At 38.3% G+C, this 17,435-nt stretch overlaps 1 protein-coding gene across 3 annotated transcripts in view; it reads left to right on the top strand.

Moving 5' to 3' along the window:
• nrd1a (nardilysin a (N-arginine dibasic convertase)) overlaps positions 1–16,795 on the top strand; it is a 52,074-nt gene extending 35,279 nt beyond the window's left edge. For 2 of the 3 annotated variants that reach the window (XM_038273659.1, XM_038273666.1), the window contains exons 14-32: positions 3,689–3,747; positions 4,043–4,097; positions 4,193–4,297; positions 5,324–5,447; positions 5,660–5,746; positions 7,977–8,096; positions 8,205–8,256; positions 8,532–8,682; positions 12,199–12,326; positions 12,491–12,653; positions 12,808–12,839; positions 12,922–13,060; positions 13,181–13,228; positions 13,315–13,367; positions 14,883–14,966; positions 15,184–15,274; positions 15,406–15,522; positions 16,275–16,364; positions 16,455–16,682. In XM_038273659.1, the coding sequence (XP_038129587.1) occupies positions 3,689–3,747; positions 4,043–4,097; positions 4,193–4,297; positions 5,324–5,447; positions 5,660–5,746; positions 7,977–8,096; positions 8,205–8,256; positions 8,532–8,682; positions 12,199–12,326; positions 12,491–12,653; positions 12,808–12,839; positions 12,922–13,060; positions 13,181–13,228; positions 13,315–13,367; positions 14,883–14,966; positions 15,184–15,274; positions 15,406–15,522; positions 16,275–16,364; positions 16,455–16,682 (1,926 nt within the window). Of the gene's footprint in view, positions 1–3,688; positions 3,748–4,042; positions 4,098–4,192; positions 4,298–5,323; positions 5,448–5,659; positions 5,747–7,976; positions 8,097–8,204; positions 8,257–8,531; positions 8,683–12,198; positions 12,327–12,490; positions 12,654–12,807; positions 12,840–12,921; positions 13,061–13,180; positions 13,229–13,314; positions 13,368–14,882; positions 14,967–15,183; positions 15,275–15,405; positions 15,523–16,274; positions 16,365–16,454 lie in introns of all 3 variants that reach the window. The other variant, XM_038273675.1, reaches the window with a different exon arrangement.
• Positions 16,796–17,435: the final 640 nt, after the last annotated feature.

Raw genomic sequence — 17,435 nt, 5'->3', positions numbered from 1 at the left:
GATAAATAAAGTCTAATGGGGGCTCCAAGGAAAAACCAGCACGATTATCTTAAAATGGGAATCACTTTTATTCTTGTGTAAAGAAACTGAACCAAAAGTTGTGTTTATAGCTCCTATCTATTGATGGGGTTTTACCTATTCTTCAAATTTTTGAGACTGTTTTTGCTGGAGCAAACGTAAAGCTTTCAGATTTTGGCAGCAGGATGAGTATTCCTGGCTTCAGCTAGATCATTTACACACAGCCAAGAAGTTATTAAAACGTTTCTCCATCATGGACAGGCCTAACACCACATTGCTGCTGAGACATACTGAACATGCATCCCTGACATACGTAGGAAGCACTTCATCAAAATGATGTTATCACTATTTTTGCTTTTTTTTTTTTTTTTTTCAACCAAGACAACGTTGATTTAATCTATTTCAGTTCCTTCTAACTTGGGATGTTTTCTTAACTTACTTTTATTTTTTTCTGTTAGTAAAAACCAACCTAATGCTTATACAGATTTTTTTTTATGCCCTCTTTGTGAAAAAATATATTGATGATTTGCAACAATTAAAAACATAAATGGAAAGTAGACCTTTTTTTTTTTATTAGTACCAGAAAATGGCCAAACCGATTTCCCCAACTTTGAAATCATTGGGAGTTTACATTTCTAGCAAGTTAACTGATGTTACACAGCCATAGATGTAGCTGTGTTACTTTCTGCTCTTTGCAGATTGAGAAAGCTGGCTGTTCTCTTCTTTACTTGCCTGCTTGAAAATTCAAAAACTCTTTAAAGAATTCTCCTTTTTATGGAGCAGAAGTCATAAAAAGCCATAACACACTGGAGAGAGAGGATCTAATGCACGCGAGCATCATAATTATGTTTATTCTTCCATAAATACAACTTGTGGAAGGCAACTGTTTGGATTGTCATGGTTACAATTTTCTATTTATTTTTTCCTATTATTCTAATATAAGACAACACTTTCTTGATGGCTGTAAAACATTCCCTTTATCACACTAAAAGGTCATCATCCAAAAGGTGCTTTTTTAATGCAGTGCTTAACAAGCAGGAAGACAAATATTAATATTAATATCTTTCACACCACAAAAAACCAGAGATGTCGGGTTTATTCCATTTAAACTACAACCAATATAAAATCTGCTGTGGTGAATCTTTCGTCTGACTTATTCAGCTTTTTTACAGTTTGAGTCATTAAAACAATTAATCCTGTGAATTTTCAATAGTTTGGCGGCTGTTATTAAAGCACCTCACTATAGGGATTATTATCGTTCTCGTCATTCACATTCTCTATCTTTGTAACAAGGTCAATGCCAGTGACCTTTCTGTATTTCTCTACTGGTTGCCTGGCAACTGCTGTTGGCCAAGAAGTAGTCTGGTACATAACCCCTGTGTAAATGAGACATAATGTGTTAATTAGAGAGACTGAAGGGTTCCCAGTCGCAAAGATGGTGCAGCCAATCAGCTGCTGGCAATAGATGCATGCTTTGCAAGCTGACATATAAACCGTGTCGGCCTCCATTTTTAACAAGATACAAGTCGGATCCCTAAAAATTATTGGTGCAATCCTTCAAAATAACTAGATTTTAGTTGACCTATCAAATCCTTTCCATTTAAAGGCAGTCGCTGTATTTTGTTGCTCAGGTGTAAAAAATGATAAAACAAACAAATTGATTAAATGCTATTAGGAATACCAGTCATATCAACATTAGACTATTAAAGTCATTTCTTTATTCTTTTTTGTTGCAATTTTGTTTTAAATATAACAATATATAAACATTTATGTTTTGGAAATATGACCTTTAAAAAAAATGAAAAATCAGTTCCTGGGGATCATCTGTTGGATAGAGTGGATATGAAGGCTAGGTCTGCAGGTCTTTTTGCTGAATTATGATGTTTTTGCTCAAATCCAGTTTTTATTTATGCATAGTTGCTTAGATTACTTGAACGTGACCACCATCAGACTCTATTCTGATTGATTTAAAGTCCAAACGGACCTGCATGCTTAGGACAGTGTAGGCATCACACCGTAGCCCAGTGCTTACAGAAGTAATAACGGTGTTTTTAAAATTTGTTGAACATTAAGAAGCTGACAATAATATGATCTCACTATAAAAAACAAAGGAAGTAAGAAAAGAGTAAGAAAAGAGAGCAGAACTGTTTACAGAGTTTTTGTGGAGCCATGGATGCTGCGCGGGAAAGGCTTCTGGATGATAACATGAAAGTTAGATTTAACGCGTCATTACAGTTAAGACCACAGACGCCTCAAAAGCTGTCGGATACATATCTGATTTAGCATTAAAATGGCATAAATCTGACTTTTTTTAGAGGTAAAAAGATCCAAATTGAACCTTTCTTACTGCATTGAGTAAGTCAGATTGCTGCATAAGGGAAAAAAATCTCACTTGGATTGCATTTCCCTGGAATGTGAATATTTATTTTCTTTTGGGGTTTTTTTGGAAGCTACATTATTGACCATACCATGTGATATTACATGAAGTTATGTAGATCTGATTTTCCTTTCCCTCCTGGCAAACTTAAACACCAGCTTCTTGTAACTGGTGACTGCATAAAAATCGTTCCTCTGCTCTGGACATCACCTTTCTCTTACAAAGCTAATATGAATTAGAATATAAACATTTATGCTTTAAGTAGGATGACATGACCAAAGGTACATAATATGCCGAGGTTGCAAGTATGACCTGAAGAGATTGGATCTGACATGTTTTACCGACATTTTTCTCCGACTTATAAACTCTACTACTATGAACGAAAATAAGATAAAATTATTATCTTAATTATTTAGTGTTGACCATTCATATCTTTGCACTGAAAATACCTTTTTATTTTATTTAACCTTTCTCTAAGATAGAATTTTCCTTTGCAGGTTGAGAATGCAGTGATGAATTATTGCAAAGCCAAAGAGAATGCAGCTGTGCTGCTAGCTATTTCTGAAACCTAATATTATACTTGAACTTATTTGTCTATCAGTCCCCTTAAGAATTCAACATTTTTTCTTTGGTTGTCTGTTGTTAACCAAGCTCAAGACATGAAAGGATTTTCCATCCCCCTTCAGCTTTTAGTTAACCTTGTGTCGAAGTTTGGCAGTCAGATCTGTGTTTTGCATGTGTAATGTGGTTAATATCTGACTATAGTATTATTTGGTTCCATTAAAACACTAATTTCGTTGTGATGGAATTGAATAATACATTATATTACATGATTTTTGGACTTCATGCTGAATATGCAATTTGATGTGCCTATTTTTATACCATAACTTACAGTAATCTGTTGATTCTATAAAACAGTGAGTGTGTGCCAAAGGGATGACTTTATCTTTATTTTTAAAGTCTTAAGTACTTTCAAAAGGAATTACTTCTATACTTTAATTTGAGTAGATGTTTGACTAAACCAGTCTAACTAGGGAGTACCAATATGGCTGCTGGTGGCTTCACAGCACTGTGTACTACCAATGGCCTTTCAGCAATCTAGTGAATAAATAGTGATCAGTGGATGTGACTGTCACTTTAAATAACCTTAGATATCTAGAAGACCAGTTAGCTTTGGCCTCTGAGACCATTTTATCTACGTCCTATTAATGGATTATTTTATCCATAAGCTTATAAGATATATGTTTAAAAGTGAACATTTATGTAATATTGCCTTATTTTGGTTGTCAACAGGTCACTCATCTGGTGTTCCAGTATCTGAAGATGCTGCAGACCCTTGGACCACAGCAAAGGCACGATAACATTCACAGTATAAAACAATAACGTAAATTATATGACAAAAGGTTTTATAAAATGCATATAATTTGTGTCTACTACTTTTGGTATATCCTTGATCTCAGATAAAAAAGTATTTAATGAGGCAGTAGTCTACACTAATATTTAATGCGTTTGGTTTGCTGTCTGCTCCTTTATGTTTATTGCTTTTAGTTGCTTTAATCTGTCTAGATGATGTTTGCTTTGGGATGTCTGAGGTTTTCTTTTTGGTGAATAATGTTAGAACTTTGCTGTTTTTGTTGATGTCCTTAGAATATATGAGGAGATCCAGAGGATAGAAGCAAACGAGTTTCACTACCAGGAGCAGGTAAGGCTGTTAACACAGACGTCCATCCACAAATGGAAGTAACTTGAAATATTGTGTTGGTTTAAAACAAAAGCTTTTTGTCTCCTTGTTGTCAGATTGACCCCATAGAGTATGTAGAGGACATCTGTGAAAACATGCAGCTGTTCCCTAAGGAGGACTTCCTGACAGGAGATCAGCTTATGTTTGAGTACAACCCTGAAGTAAGTAGCTCAGTTGTTCTGGGATTCTTTATTCTGAAAGGTAGCAGCATTTCCCTTTTTAGACAGAGGTGTTAATGAAGCGGGTCACACAGATGTTTAAAAAAAGAAAAATCTGGATTTTATATAAGGAATTTGCTGGTGGCATCTTTTTAAATCAGAAACGAAGCTGTTAAAGTTGTGCACCTGTCGCCTGTTATGGATGGGAGCTGCGATCTTACTCTGGCTTTTCATTTTGTCTGCTGTCTCAGATACCGTGATATGCAGAACTCTTCACTATGCCGTGCATACGGATTTATCCGTCTTGAACTTTTTTTCATCTTTATGCAGAACCAAAAAAATATATATATCTGGGCAGTCGTGGGTGAGCGGTTAGGGTGTCAGACTTGGATCCCAAAGGTTACCGGTTCGACTCCTGACCCGCCAGGTTGGTGGGGGGAGTAATTAACCAGCGCTCTCCCCCATCCTCCTCCATGACTGAGGTACCCTGAGCATGGTACCGTCCCGCCACACTGCTCCCTTGGGGCGCCATTGAGGGCTGCCCCCTTGCACGGGTGAGGCATAAATGCAATTTCATGGTGTGCAGTGTTCACTTGTGTGTGCTGTGTCACAATGACAATGGGAGTTGGAGGAGTTTCCCAAAGGGCTTTCACTTTCACTTTCACTTCATATACATTTTTGTACAAATAAACCTGAAAAGTGTGACAGATTTTTTCTCAGCTTCATCCTAAGTCAATAGTTTGTAGAACCACCTCTTACCTCTATTACAGCTCGACTCTGTTAAATTTGCATATCACGAAACCAACATTTTCATTTATTGCTTTTATGAAATGGCTTAAAGTCAGATGGATTTATTAGAGACCATTTAATAAAACAAAATTCTTTGGGTCTGATGCAACTTCCTGATCTAATCTGGACTTTGACCAGGCCATTGTTATAAAATCTATTGAAATGCATGGGGTAAATGTGTAACTCATTGGAAGTGGTCTAAAATTAAAGGTTTAAAAATGAACTTTTTTGTGTATTTAGGTGATCAGTGCAGCTCTGTCCCTGCTAACCCCAGAGAATGCCAACCTGATGCTGCTGTCCCCAGAACATGAAGGCCAGTGTCACCTCCGGGAGAAGTGGTTTGGCACACAGTACAGCGTTGAGGGTAAGTGCATTATTCCCTTTTTTATTATGCATTCTGAAATAAGAACCCATACAGTTGTTGAAAAGCTAGCACAAACGGAGCGTTTCAATTAAAATGTGTGCAAATGTAGGCGGAACGCCCCATCTTTGCCACTATAAGGCCATAGATAGATTCTTTTTATGCATCCAGCAACTTTTGTTTTCCGTGCTGACGAGTGTGTGAACTTTACGCAGACATACAGCCAAGCTGGATGGAGCGATGGAGTGGAAACATGGAGCTGAACAGTGACCTCCACCTTCCTCCAGAGAACAAGTTCATCGGTGGGTGAATAAGCGCCTCCAAGCCCAACAGAGTGAGAAAGTGCCCGATTGTACATAACAAAGGGTCAGGAGTAAACAAGATTGTGCTTTTGCTCTTTATTCATCCATCCAGTAAATGGAGTCATTACTGCAGTTTGTCGGGAGGTTTTTGTGTCGAAGTGTTGGAATTTAAGCTAAAAGAGCTGTAGGCTCTCAGAGCAAGGGCCATTGATTTTTGTAGCTATTTGGGGAACTTGATGATCAGGAAAAAAAGGGTCCATTAAAAAAGAAGGGAAAAAATGAAGAAAATTAAAATTCAGTCTATTTAAATGTCCCTTGTAATTTATTCTTTTGGCGTGAGTAAAATATAAACATTTTCTGGAGTTTGGGTAAAGTTGAGCAGAAACTGCCTTTTGCCTTACACTAAAAAAATATAAACAGCAGACCTCTAAATAAACCGAAACAGGTTTTCCATAAAAAAAAAAAAAAAAACACAAAGTAAAGATGTCCTGATAAGGATTTCAAACCTTTAATCATCTGATACAAGTTTTAGCCATTTCAGATAATGTTTTAAGGCTTTAGTTAAGAGCATCTAAAAATATTATAGCTGTGCAGCTATAAGAGGTCTTTGTTTATTTATGTTTGGAAGTAGAGATTATACCCGTTATACAATGTGAGGAAAACAAAAAAAGGAGTTACTGTAAAATTATTGTTTTTATTTTTTAAATATCAATTAAATAATTGCTGTTCTCACTTAAAACCTCTTTTTGCATAATTTCATTATTTGCACGATTAGTACCAATAGAGTTTGACTGAATAAATAAGATTTCCAAAAGACAGCCGTGTCCGGATCGACCATATTCCATGACCCTGTTCAAAAGACAGATTAACAGCTCAACTTTGCTATAATCTGTCCACCTACCTGCTGAGGGTTAAGTCACTGCCCTACAAATCTGAAAGTCACATTTCTGAACTAGGCACAAATTACTTTTTGGTAAATTTTTCAGGAAAACACAGTTTAAAGTACAAATTTAACAAAACTTTGAGTGTTTTTTTTTTTTTTCCCCCAGCATTTTTTTGTCATTACATTGTCCCAAGTACAGAGCAACGAAATGAACTCTCTGCATTAAACCCATTCCCTTGAGGAGCAGTGGGCTGCCATTGTGCGGCACCCAGGGAGCAGTGTGGGGTTAATGACAGCCTGTTGGAGTGGGACTCGAACTCAGAACCTCAGGATTCCAAACTCTATACCCTAACCAATAGGCTGCCACTCCTCTTAAAATGTTTTTTTTTTAAGAACACAGCTAAATTGGGGGATGTTATGACCACCCTTTGCTTTGAAAAGCATTTGTCCACTTTTGTATTTTTTCTGTTTTTGATTTTCTGTAACACATTTTATATTTTAAAACAGTTTTGAAATTAAAAACGGTAAATTACTGAGTTAATGAATAACTTGAAGTTGTCTTAAAAAAAATTAAGAAATTGTATGAAGCATATTGTTGTTTAAATGCAGTCTTTTGGGAGAATCTTTACTTCTAGTGACAGAATCGTTTGATTAGATTTGTTTACCCTCTGTTTATAAACTATTATTTGGTATAAGGGTTTGGGTTTTAATTATCTTTGATGGAATTTGCTTAAAATCAAAGAAGTGTGATTTTTAGAAAGGTGCAATGACAGACTGAATGTATAGCCACAGTAAGGACACCATACTGAGACGGGCCTGTGGAGATTTATATTAAAGTAGAGTTTCAATCTTTGGACCCAGGAGGTGTCAGGTTACGCTGCATTAGTTGAAGATTTTTAGGAGCTCCTTTCGCGGCCAAAAAGAGACTTTATCTTATTTGGAAATTTGCACCGCATGCTGTCACCACACTTTGACAGATAAGAGCGGTACATCCTCCTTAGACTTGACATAAAAGCTGCCAGATGTGAAGCTCATCTGATTTTTGACTCTGTGTGTGATAATAAAGGAGGTCTGTAATGTTCCAGCCTGCTGCTGTTAGACCAGCCTAAAACAGATGGACACAAAAAGGTTTTTAACAAATTCACTTAATTTTAGAGAATGCACTGACCGAGGAAGGGAACATTAGGTCCAAAAAAAAACATCTGCTTTTAATGGTGGACCAAAATCCAGTGTTAGTCTCTGAGTGCTCATCCCCAAACTGATTAACTGGCTTGTTTCAAGTAACTTATAATTGAATCTGCTTCTGAGTGGCTCGTGATGAACGGTTGTTGTGTACCATTGATTCAGCCACTGACTTCACCCTGAAGCCCTCAGACTGCCCAGACACAGACTTCCCTGTCAGAATAGCCGAAGGCGACAAGGGCTGCCTGTGGTACAAGAAGGACAGCAAATTTAAAATCCCTAAAGGTGTGTATAAACCCGCACTGCTTCTTTCTGTAGCCTGTGAGATGTTTCCATAGATACATTTAATATCGACTGAGACGAGTTGAGACCTGTTTTCCTTCTCTCCTGCAGCCTACGTCAGATTCCACCTAATCTCTCCAATAATCCAACAATCTGCAAAGAAGTAAGTTCAGGCTCAGATATGAGCTTGGAAAAGAAACCCCTGAATCCTGCTTTTATCTACTTTATCAACCGTCAGCCTCCCGGCATATATTACGGTTTATTATTATTATTTTCTTTAGGCCCTCTGCATGTTTTTTTTTATAATTTTAACATTTTTTAGTCCTAAAGTTGTTTCTTTATTACTGCTTTATATTTATCTCCTTAGTTTCTTATTTTTTATTATAGTTATTTATTTATTTTTTTTTGCATTTCTCTTGTCCTCCTGTCGGCCTCCAGTATCGTGTTGTTTGATCTGATGGTCAACATCCTGGGCCACAACTTGGCCGAGCCGGCCTATGAGGCTGAAGTGGCGCAGTTGGAGTACAAGTTGGTGACCGGTGAGCACGGCCTGATCATCAAAGTTAAAGGATTCAACCACAAACTGCCAGTGAGTAAGCTTCTCCATACATAAGGAGACATATGTTTAGGAGGATCTAGACACTGCATTAAGGGTTTTCTAATGTGTTTTTTTTTTTTTTTTTACCTCAGAATCACAAACTTCAAATAATTTTTTTGTGAGTAGGGTGCATTTTTTTTTTTTTTTTTTGTATTTTTAACTGTTCAAATCTGTGATTTGAATTTTTTTTAGCTCCCATGAGACAATCATTTGTCAAAACACCTTTTGATGCAACCCAATCCACAACCTCTAAGCGTATGTCTCAACTAGGGTTGGGAATTGAAAAGATTTTCACGATTCCGATTCCCTTTTCGATTCTATGAAACGATTCGATTCTTTATCGATTCTTTTTTCAATTCCAATTTGGGGAAAAAAGGAGAACAAACAGTTTGATTATCAGCATCAACTTTGTTTACTTAACTATTGCACAATCTTACAAACTCAACAAGATCAAGATGTCCACAGGAAATGTGAAACTGGAGTAACATCTGTGTTTAAATGAAAAATGAATACAAGAACAAACTTAATAACCAACAATGTCTAATAACAAATGATGGGATAATAACCTATTTTAAATAACAAAAAATACTAATTATAAAACAGTAGTAGGGAAAATTAACAGTTCTTTTGCAGAAAGATGAGCATATCTGCTTTTCTGGAAGGATACGGGATCTTTCAGCGCTTACGGTGTCTCCAGCTGTGGAGAACACCCTCTCAGATGGGGTGGAGGAAGCCTGCACACAGAGGTAGTTTTCAGCCAGTCCAGATAGCAAGGGCAGCGTATCTTGCTTGTTCCACCACCACAGTGTGGCGCTATCCCTGCAGGGGATGGAGGGCAAGTTTTATAGAGCTGGATTTCCTGGTCTACCCTCTGGGCTAAGGAAAGACGGGGCTTTGATTCACAAAGTGACCGCAGCTCGTTGTCTTCCTCCTCGAATAGTTCTTCCAACTTGCGTAACTTGCGTAACTTACGTAACTTACGTAAAAAACATGACGTAAGTCGTGCTCCCGAGAGCCGGCGCTGTAGGCTCTGGTGCTGCGGGAATCGAAAAAAGAATCGTTCAGCGAGCTGCCAAACGATGCCATGGAATCGGAAAATACGGAACCGGTTTTCGATTCCCATCCCTAGTCTCAACCCGTCCATCTTAAGGTTCTCAGATGGACTGAAGTCTGGACTTCCACTGAGACCTTTGGACTCTTAAATATGTTCAGAGCAGTCGATATTTTAAATCCTTTAAAGCCTCTAGCAGGACCTCTACCAGACTATCCTCATTTTTATTGGCTCTGATCAGCGGCTCTGTTCCTGCTGGAAGATAACCTCCCCACAGAATGATGCTGCCACCACCATGTATCATTGCAGTGAAGTGTTCTACTAAAGATCCTCTGATTTTCTTCCATGCTTACTGCGACGTTTAACATTATTCTTTGAGGACTTTTGTTCTTTCCACCACCCTTGTATGAGTTGTTGCTCTTTGCAGCTCCTCCAAAGTTACCTTTAGCCTCCTGGCTGGTCTCTGATTAAGGCTGTTCTTCAGTTAGTTAGAGTTAGATCTCACACTTTAGCTAATTATTAATAGACACTAGAGCTGAAACAATTAATGGTGATTTAACTAGCTAACTAATTTAGTAATCGATAAGGTGTAGAGACTCTAAAAGATGCCTTTAGCTGACGATGTGACTCACTTAGAGCAGTAATGATATCAAAATTGTAAAAAAATATATATAAATATTTTTCATTTAAAATTAAGTATGCTTCATCAAGAACTCCTATTGGAAACATTTTACTTTCACTTGGTTTAATTTCTTTAAAAAAATCTTTAAGGAACCGTTGACTTTCCGATTATTATTTTAGAAAATAATCGACAGATTAATCGATTTTCTAAATAATTTTTAGTAGAAGCCCTATTAAACACCATTCGGTAATTAATATAGAAAGTTAGTTTAGCTGAAATTCATTTAGAGGTATATGAATGTTGCATGTTTCAGATTTCAGTTCAGTTCAAAAATACTTTACTAGCCTCAAAGGGAAATGAAAGTAGTTCCAGAAGGACCCATCCAACAACAACAACAACATATATGAGGGTACAGGAGCCTGTGGCTGCAGCCATTGAAGGAACAACCCTTGAGTTAAAGATAGTAACTTACAAACACAGGGAAAATTAGGATAAAGTGATTGAATCTCACACTGTGCTCCTGACAAGGCATGAGGTAAGGTTGCCAAAAAAGCTCCTCATAGAGCCAATGGAGGCCAGCAAAGGCAGCGGCTGTGTGGATACATGTATCTGTATGAGAATTGTTCCATGAGCCAGGCCCAGAGCCTCCTCACAGCGATAGATGGTTCCTGATGAGATGTGTCCATCAGGGTGACCTTGGTTGCTCCTGGACACCAATTCATAGATGTAGGAAAAGGAATGTTGGAGGGAGCAAATCTGATGTGAGATAGCCTGCCTTCAAGGGAGCCAGATTCCGATGGACGCATTGTTTTTGTTCAGGCAGACATTGTTGATTTTATGGCTGCAACTAACTATTATTTTGCAAATCGAGTAAGCTGTTTATTTTTTCAATTAATAATCAGGTAGCAAAAGATAAAAAGATTTTTTTACGAAATTAAACCAGATGAAACTAAAACTTACACTTGAGGAGTTCTGGATTCAGGATATTGACAGTCAAAAATATATTTTGTATCTTAAATGCAAATTTTTATATATTTATTTATTTTTTACAATTTTGATGTTATTACTGCTCTAATTGGGTTGCTTTGTCAGCTTTTAGAGTCTCTATACTCCAGTTAACGATTAATCCGATGAATTGTTTCAGCACTAGTTGATTTATGCTCTTTGTTGGTGTTAGCTGTGAACTCTTGGTGGCGAGGTTGCGATCATCTGAGTTTGTGGATCATTCTCGTCTTGTGGAACAAAATGCTTTTACCTTGTTCTAATTCACTCTGTCCATCAGAACCATAACTGGCCTGCGAACCTCAGCAAGGCTGGTCTTGAGCCTTCCGTTCTGACCCAGTAGCGCTAATAGCTCAGCATATTCCATCGCAGAGACTGGGCACCCTCAACATGGCCTGAACGGCTGCCAACGCCTTCTAAATTTAATGATAGACCAGATATCAGCCAGGTCCAATGAGCGGAAATCCTGCTATCAACATCTTTGATGTCCTCAACTGACCATAGAGACAGGCCCATAACACGGCCGACAGCATGTCGGACCCTCCTCTCGCCCAGTCTTCTAATGGAGAAAATCTGATCAATAGCGTTAAGAGACCGGGTCCATGATTTCTAATTTTCAGAGGATATGAAAAGAGGGGCTCTAAAAAAAGACGGTGAAACAGGAAATAAAAGGGAGAGCGTCTGCCTTTACCGAGAGTAGGAAGAATTATTTTAATTTAAAAAATGTCAAATTTACATCTATGCCAGTAATTACATTAAAGTGTCCCTTTAAACACAGAAGGGTTGTTAGAGAATTTCTCGCTTTTCACTCTGACCACGTTTCTTTCTGCAGTTGCTCTTCCACCTGATTGTCGACCACTTGGCTGATTTTTCTGCCTCTGATGATGTCTTCAGCATGTTCTCAGAGCAGCTGAAAAAAACCTACTTCAACATCCTCATTAAACCAGAGAAACTCGGCAAGTACGTTGTGTACCCTGCTTGTTTTTTAGATTTTTTTTATTTCGTCCCTTCCTCCTCTGTAAGAATTAGTCCCAAATACCCCCCATCCCACCCACCTATTCACATCTGTCTCACCTTCCTTTATCGTCTCTGACTCACCAGTCCATCTGCCCTGTTTCTCTCAGGGACGTGCGTTTGTTGATTTTGGAGCACTCTCGCTGGTCCATGGTGGAGAAGTACCAGGCTCTGACGGCCGGGCTGACCAGGGAAGAGCTGATGGAGTTCAGCCGGAGCTTCAGGGCTGAGCTGTATGCCGAGGGGCTGGTGCAGGGGAACTTTATCAGTGCTGTGAGTCAAACAAGACACAGAAAAACTGACTGAAAATGATATTGACGAATGACAATGAATCTACTGATGTTCACCTCTGCGTTAATCTAAAGTGTCCTTGACAGTTTCTCTCATCTGTTCCTATTAATTGCGCCTTATTGTGTTTCTTTCACAGGAATCTATGCAGTTCCTTAAGTACGTCACTGAGTAAGTTCATCATTGGATCACATTGTTTAGTTTCCAGTTTTCCTGGCTAATTGCCTTTCATGTTTTGTCGCCGTTTTGGCAGTAAGCTGCAGTTCTCTAAGCTGCCAGCAGAGGTACCGGTGACCTTTAGGGTTGTGGAGCTTCCAGCAAAGCATCATATCTGCAAAGTCAAGTCATTGAATAAAGGCGATGCCAACTCTGAGGTCACCGTTTACTATCAGGTGACACATTCGCAGCTCGTCTTAAGTCGTTTTTCTCAAAACTTTACAACTTTATAGTTTCATTATAATTTTGGTTCCCTTTTTTTTTTTTTTTTTTTTTTTTTTTTTTTTTTCTCCAAGTCGGGGCCGAAGGCTTTAAGGGAGCACACCCTGATGGAGCTTCTGGTGGTACGTGTTTATAGAGACGTCCTTTCATCTTATCAGCCCACCTGCTTCCCCTCCCTGTGTTACTGACAGAGTTGTTGTTTTTTCAGATGCACATGGAGGAGCCCTGCTTTGATTTCCTCCGGACTAAAGAGACTTTGGGGTGAGTGTTTGGAGCAGCCTTGAAACCCTTCCCAGAGAGCAACCCAAACTCTGATTGGATGCACTGTTCTTTATCCTTTTCATTCTGTCTGTCCAGTTATTTTATCTGCAAACATACAGAAAGCAACAAGCTGGTATCGTTCCATTAGAAAAGTAAAACCAAACCAAAACAATCTCTGTTATAACTTCAAACTGATTATTTTTGACACTATCTATGATCTTTTATCTCACTTTGCTTTTAGATTATTAATAGGTTGAATATTTAAACCACTCAAGAAAATGGCACAGGCTAATAAGGTGCTAAATGAAATGTTTTGTCTCTCTCTCCCCACTGACAACGGATCTCAGTAATTAGTGTAGCCAACTTTTCCAGAGCCACCTGGTCAATCAGTCTCACATTTCTAGATCTTTCCATGCAGTAGATTGTTCATTGGGAGGAAGATTTGGGCTCATTTGAGAACAGCCCAATGTTTACAGGCCATTTAGCACTGATAGCACGATCATTACAGCAGAAATGTTTACTTTTGGATGTGTAAAAAGGTTCTTCTAGCCCTTAATATGAGATGAAATCAGCATTGAAGCTCATCCAGCTCTAATTCATATATTTTAATTTTCAAGTAGCATAAAGAAATACTTTCATTTTAAAAGATGTCTTTGGAACATTAAGAAAAAGTCGGGTTCTTTTCACCTGAGTTCATCTTAAAAACGTCCATTGTTCTTGTTCAGGATAAGCTTAACACAATAAATATCAAACACTTCTGCTGTCCACATCTTATGAACCTCCATAAAAATCTTTTTCTGGTGTTTGCTTTACAACACCCTTAAAACTGTGACCACCTCTGTTTCTTCTGCATCATTTCTGCCACATATTTTCCTTCCGCTAAACTTTCCATTAATATCCTTGTATACAGTGTTCCTTAACAACCAGCTTTCTTTCGCAGTCTCCTAATATGGCCTTCATAATTTATTCAGGGTATCAAGGTCTGCAGTTTTTCAAATGATTGTGTAAAATATTCTTTTCATTTAATTTTTTATCCATTTTAGAAACTGGATTTTAGGGTTTCAATACGTTTAAGCCACAGTCATTAAAATAGACTAAATTAAATCCTTGAAAGGTATCACACCGTGTGCAATAAATGAGGTTGACTTTTTTTTAAGTGCATTGCTCAAATAAATGATCTTCTCCGTTATATTCTTCTTTGTTGGGATGCAGATATGTTTCAGGAGAAATTAAGCTTTGCTTGAGCGAGCTGTGAAGGTTCCAACAAATTGTCTGCATCTGCACATCCTGTTTCATATTTTCTTTTTAGTCCTGTTTGGAAAGAAGCTAATAGTGTGTTCATGCTTGCATTAGATGCTGCAGTAACAAAAGTATGAGTTTTTTTTTTTTTTGGTAACTTTAAAAAATTTCATCATAAGTTTAAAGATTTTCATGCCTGGATTTATGTGATCGTTGGAAGCAAATGTAATTTACTTCTCAACTGTTTCTCTCTCCAAATCCTACCTGCCTCTGCAGTTACCATGTCTACCCCACCTGCAGAAACACCTCTGGTGTTCTGGGTTTCTCTGTCACCGTGGAAACGCAGGCGACTAAATTCAAGTGAGTCCGCAGCCCAATTTTTACCCCTTTAAAGATCCGATCTATCTTAACCACTTTCCTCGGATCTGGGATGTGATGTATCTGACTGTTCACCGTTTCCCCACCTACAATTTATCTGCGTGGCGCTGGGAATGGAAGAAGGGGAGCTGATGAATGACTAACGGGATCAAATTCAACCCACAGCCTCTAATATCTCCCCCCTCTCATCTCTCCGCAGCTCCGAGTTGGTGGAGTTAAAGATTGAGGAGTTCTTGGTGTCATACGGGGAGAAGCTCAGAGCGTTGACAGAGGAGGCCTTCAACACTCAGGTCTGTGTGTGTGTGTATTATTTTAGCTTCAATACACAGGGAGTTTAAAAGAGGCTGCTTTTATGTTAGCTGTTTGGTCCAGCTAGATTTGATATATTTGTGAAAAGCGGTGTGCGTCTGTGTCCGTGCAGGTGACTGCTCTGGTGAAGCTGAAGGAGTGTGAGGACACACACCTCGGGGAGGAGGTGGACAGGAACTGGGCTGAGGTGGTGACGCAGCAGTACGTGTTTGACAGGCTCAACAAGGAGGTGAGAAGGACGCTGATCACACATCTGTACATTTTCTCCTCCCTCATATTGTTTTTTTTTCTGCGGCTCGTTCATCGTTAATAATCAGTTCTGAAAATGTCAGCTGTGACGGACCAGTTTGAACTCATTGATTCCGATCTGTTCAGGATTTTTGAACCTTTGGTGCCATCTAGTGAAGCAGCTCACATTTCTTCTGATTTAAAGGAAGCATTTTGTAACCAAGCTCCTATAAACCTGAATCTGCTGCTTCCAAGCCTCTGGGTTTAACACAGGATGAACTTTTCTACACAGTAACATATCATTCTGTTGAAAGGGAAAACATCAAGTGCCTTAGTAAACATTTTACCAACTTTAATGGGTATTTTTTCTATTACACGTTATATAAAAACTCAACTTAATGGATATCTAAGAATTACATCGAAGATATAAAAACAAAAAAATGTGGCATTTAGTCTCCGGTATTCTGATACCTCTTAATATATCCCAGTTTAGGGAAATATTTTTAATTAAGCAGCATCATGAAGGCCAGATAGTCACAGGTCAGGGAGAAAGTTGTTTTGAAGTTTAAAGCTTCTAGCGCTGCTGTGATCCAATAAAACATGGCCACCCACGGAAAATGACTGTATATAGGCATGGACCTTAGCAAAGCTCTGTGTGCGTTATCAGTTTAATAAACACTAATTTAATTTGGTGCGCTGATAAATGTCACCAACAAAGAGTGATTATATGCTGAAATGTTGTGCTGTTTTTAGATCGATGCCCTGAAGCAGATGAGCAGAGATGAACTCATCTCCTGGTTCCAGGAACATCGAGGCGCAACCAGCCGCAAACTCAGCGTGCATGTAAGAAATGTTGTCAGGTTCAGAGTTTAAACAGAGATGAATAATTTCACCATGTTGCCCGCGCATTTATGCCCCTCTGTCTTTATGAAGGTGGTGGGATTCGGCGCTGAAGAGGATGATGAGGAGGAAGGTGGAGGTAAAAAACAGGAGGGAAAAGCAGACGAGGGGGAGGGTGTGAGTGAGTCTACATATGGGGAGGTGTCGAAGCTCACCTTCCTTTCTGCCTCAAGCAAGATAGAGGGCGCTATCTCCATAATGGATATACCAGCTTTCATCCAAGACCTTCCCCTCTTCCCTTACCACAAGATCCTCCAATGAACGCGTGCAAAACTGTGAGACAGACGGATGGCTGAGTTCGACCTCTGGGACTCTGCCGCTCTGTTGATGTGGACACTGCAGGTTTTAACCTAACTGTGCAAAAAAAAAAAAAATGGCAGAGAGAGGCAACTCAGTTTTGTTCGGTTTGGCATGCCGACATTACAAGGAGACAAAATACTGCCTGGGAAAAAAGGAGTCTTATTTTATTTCTGGTGCCCAAATTCATTTCAAGGCATCTTTTGTGTTCAAGCCTGGATAAATTTGGGTGATCAGTGCATTGAAATGTTTTAATTTGAGTGGTTTTGTTCTACTGTAATAATGCTGTATTATGATTATGTGTGGGGGAAAAAATGACGAGTTAGAGAAATAATGACAGTATTTCAAATAAAACTAGCAGAATTTTAAGATTTATTCAGTTTTGAATGAGGAAAGTGAGTTTAATTTTATTTTATTTTGGTTTAACATAAAATAAATGTTTGGGTGCTTAACAATACTGCTTGAAAACTGTGACAACAAACAGAATTTGAGCACAAATCAAAATAATGAAGAGCTCAAGATGTCTCATTTCAGCTTTCACCAATAAATGGCTTTTTGAAATAGTTTTCTCTTTTTTTTATTACATTATCACTTAAAGAATGAAGTAAAAGCAGATGGCAAAATGTTGAAGAGATTGAAAAATATATATATAAGAATGGTAAGGATAAGGCTTATTCCTTAATTTGTTATTTTAACTAGAACATAAGTGATATACAT

Source organism: Cyprinodon tularosa, unplaced genomic scaffold (assembly GCF_016077235.1).
Source record: "Cyprinodon tularosa strain WSP-4 unplaced genomic scaffold, ASM1607723v1 ctg120, whole genome shotgun sequence".
Classification (NCBI taxonomy): Eukaryota; Metazoa; Chordata; class Actinopteri; order Cyprinodontiformes; family Cyprinodontidae; genus Cyprinodon; species Cyprinodon tularosa.
Note: the sequence above shows the minus strand (reverse complement) of the source record. Positions and strands in the feature narration are given on the sequence as shown.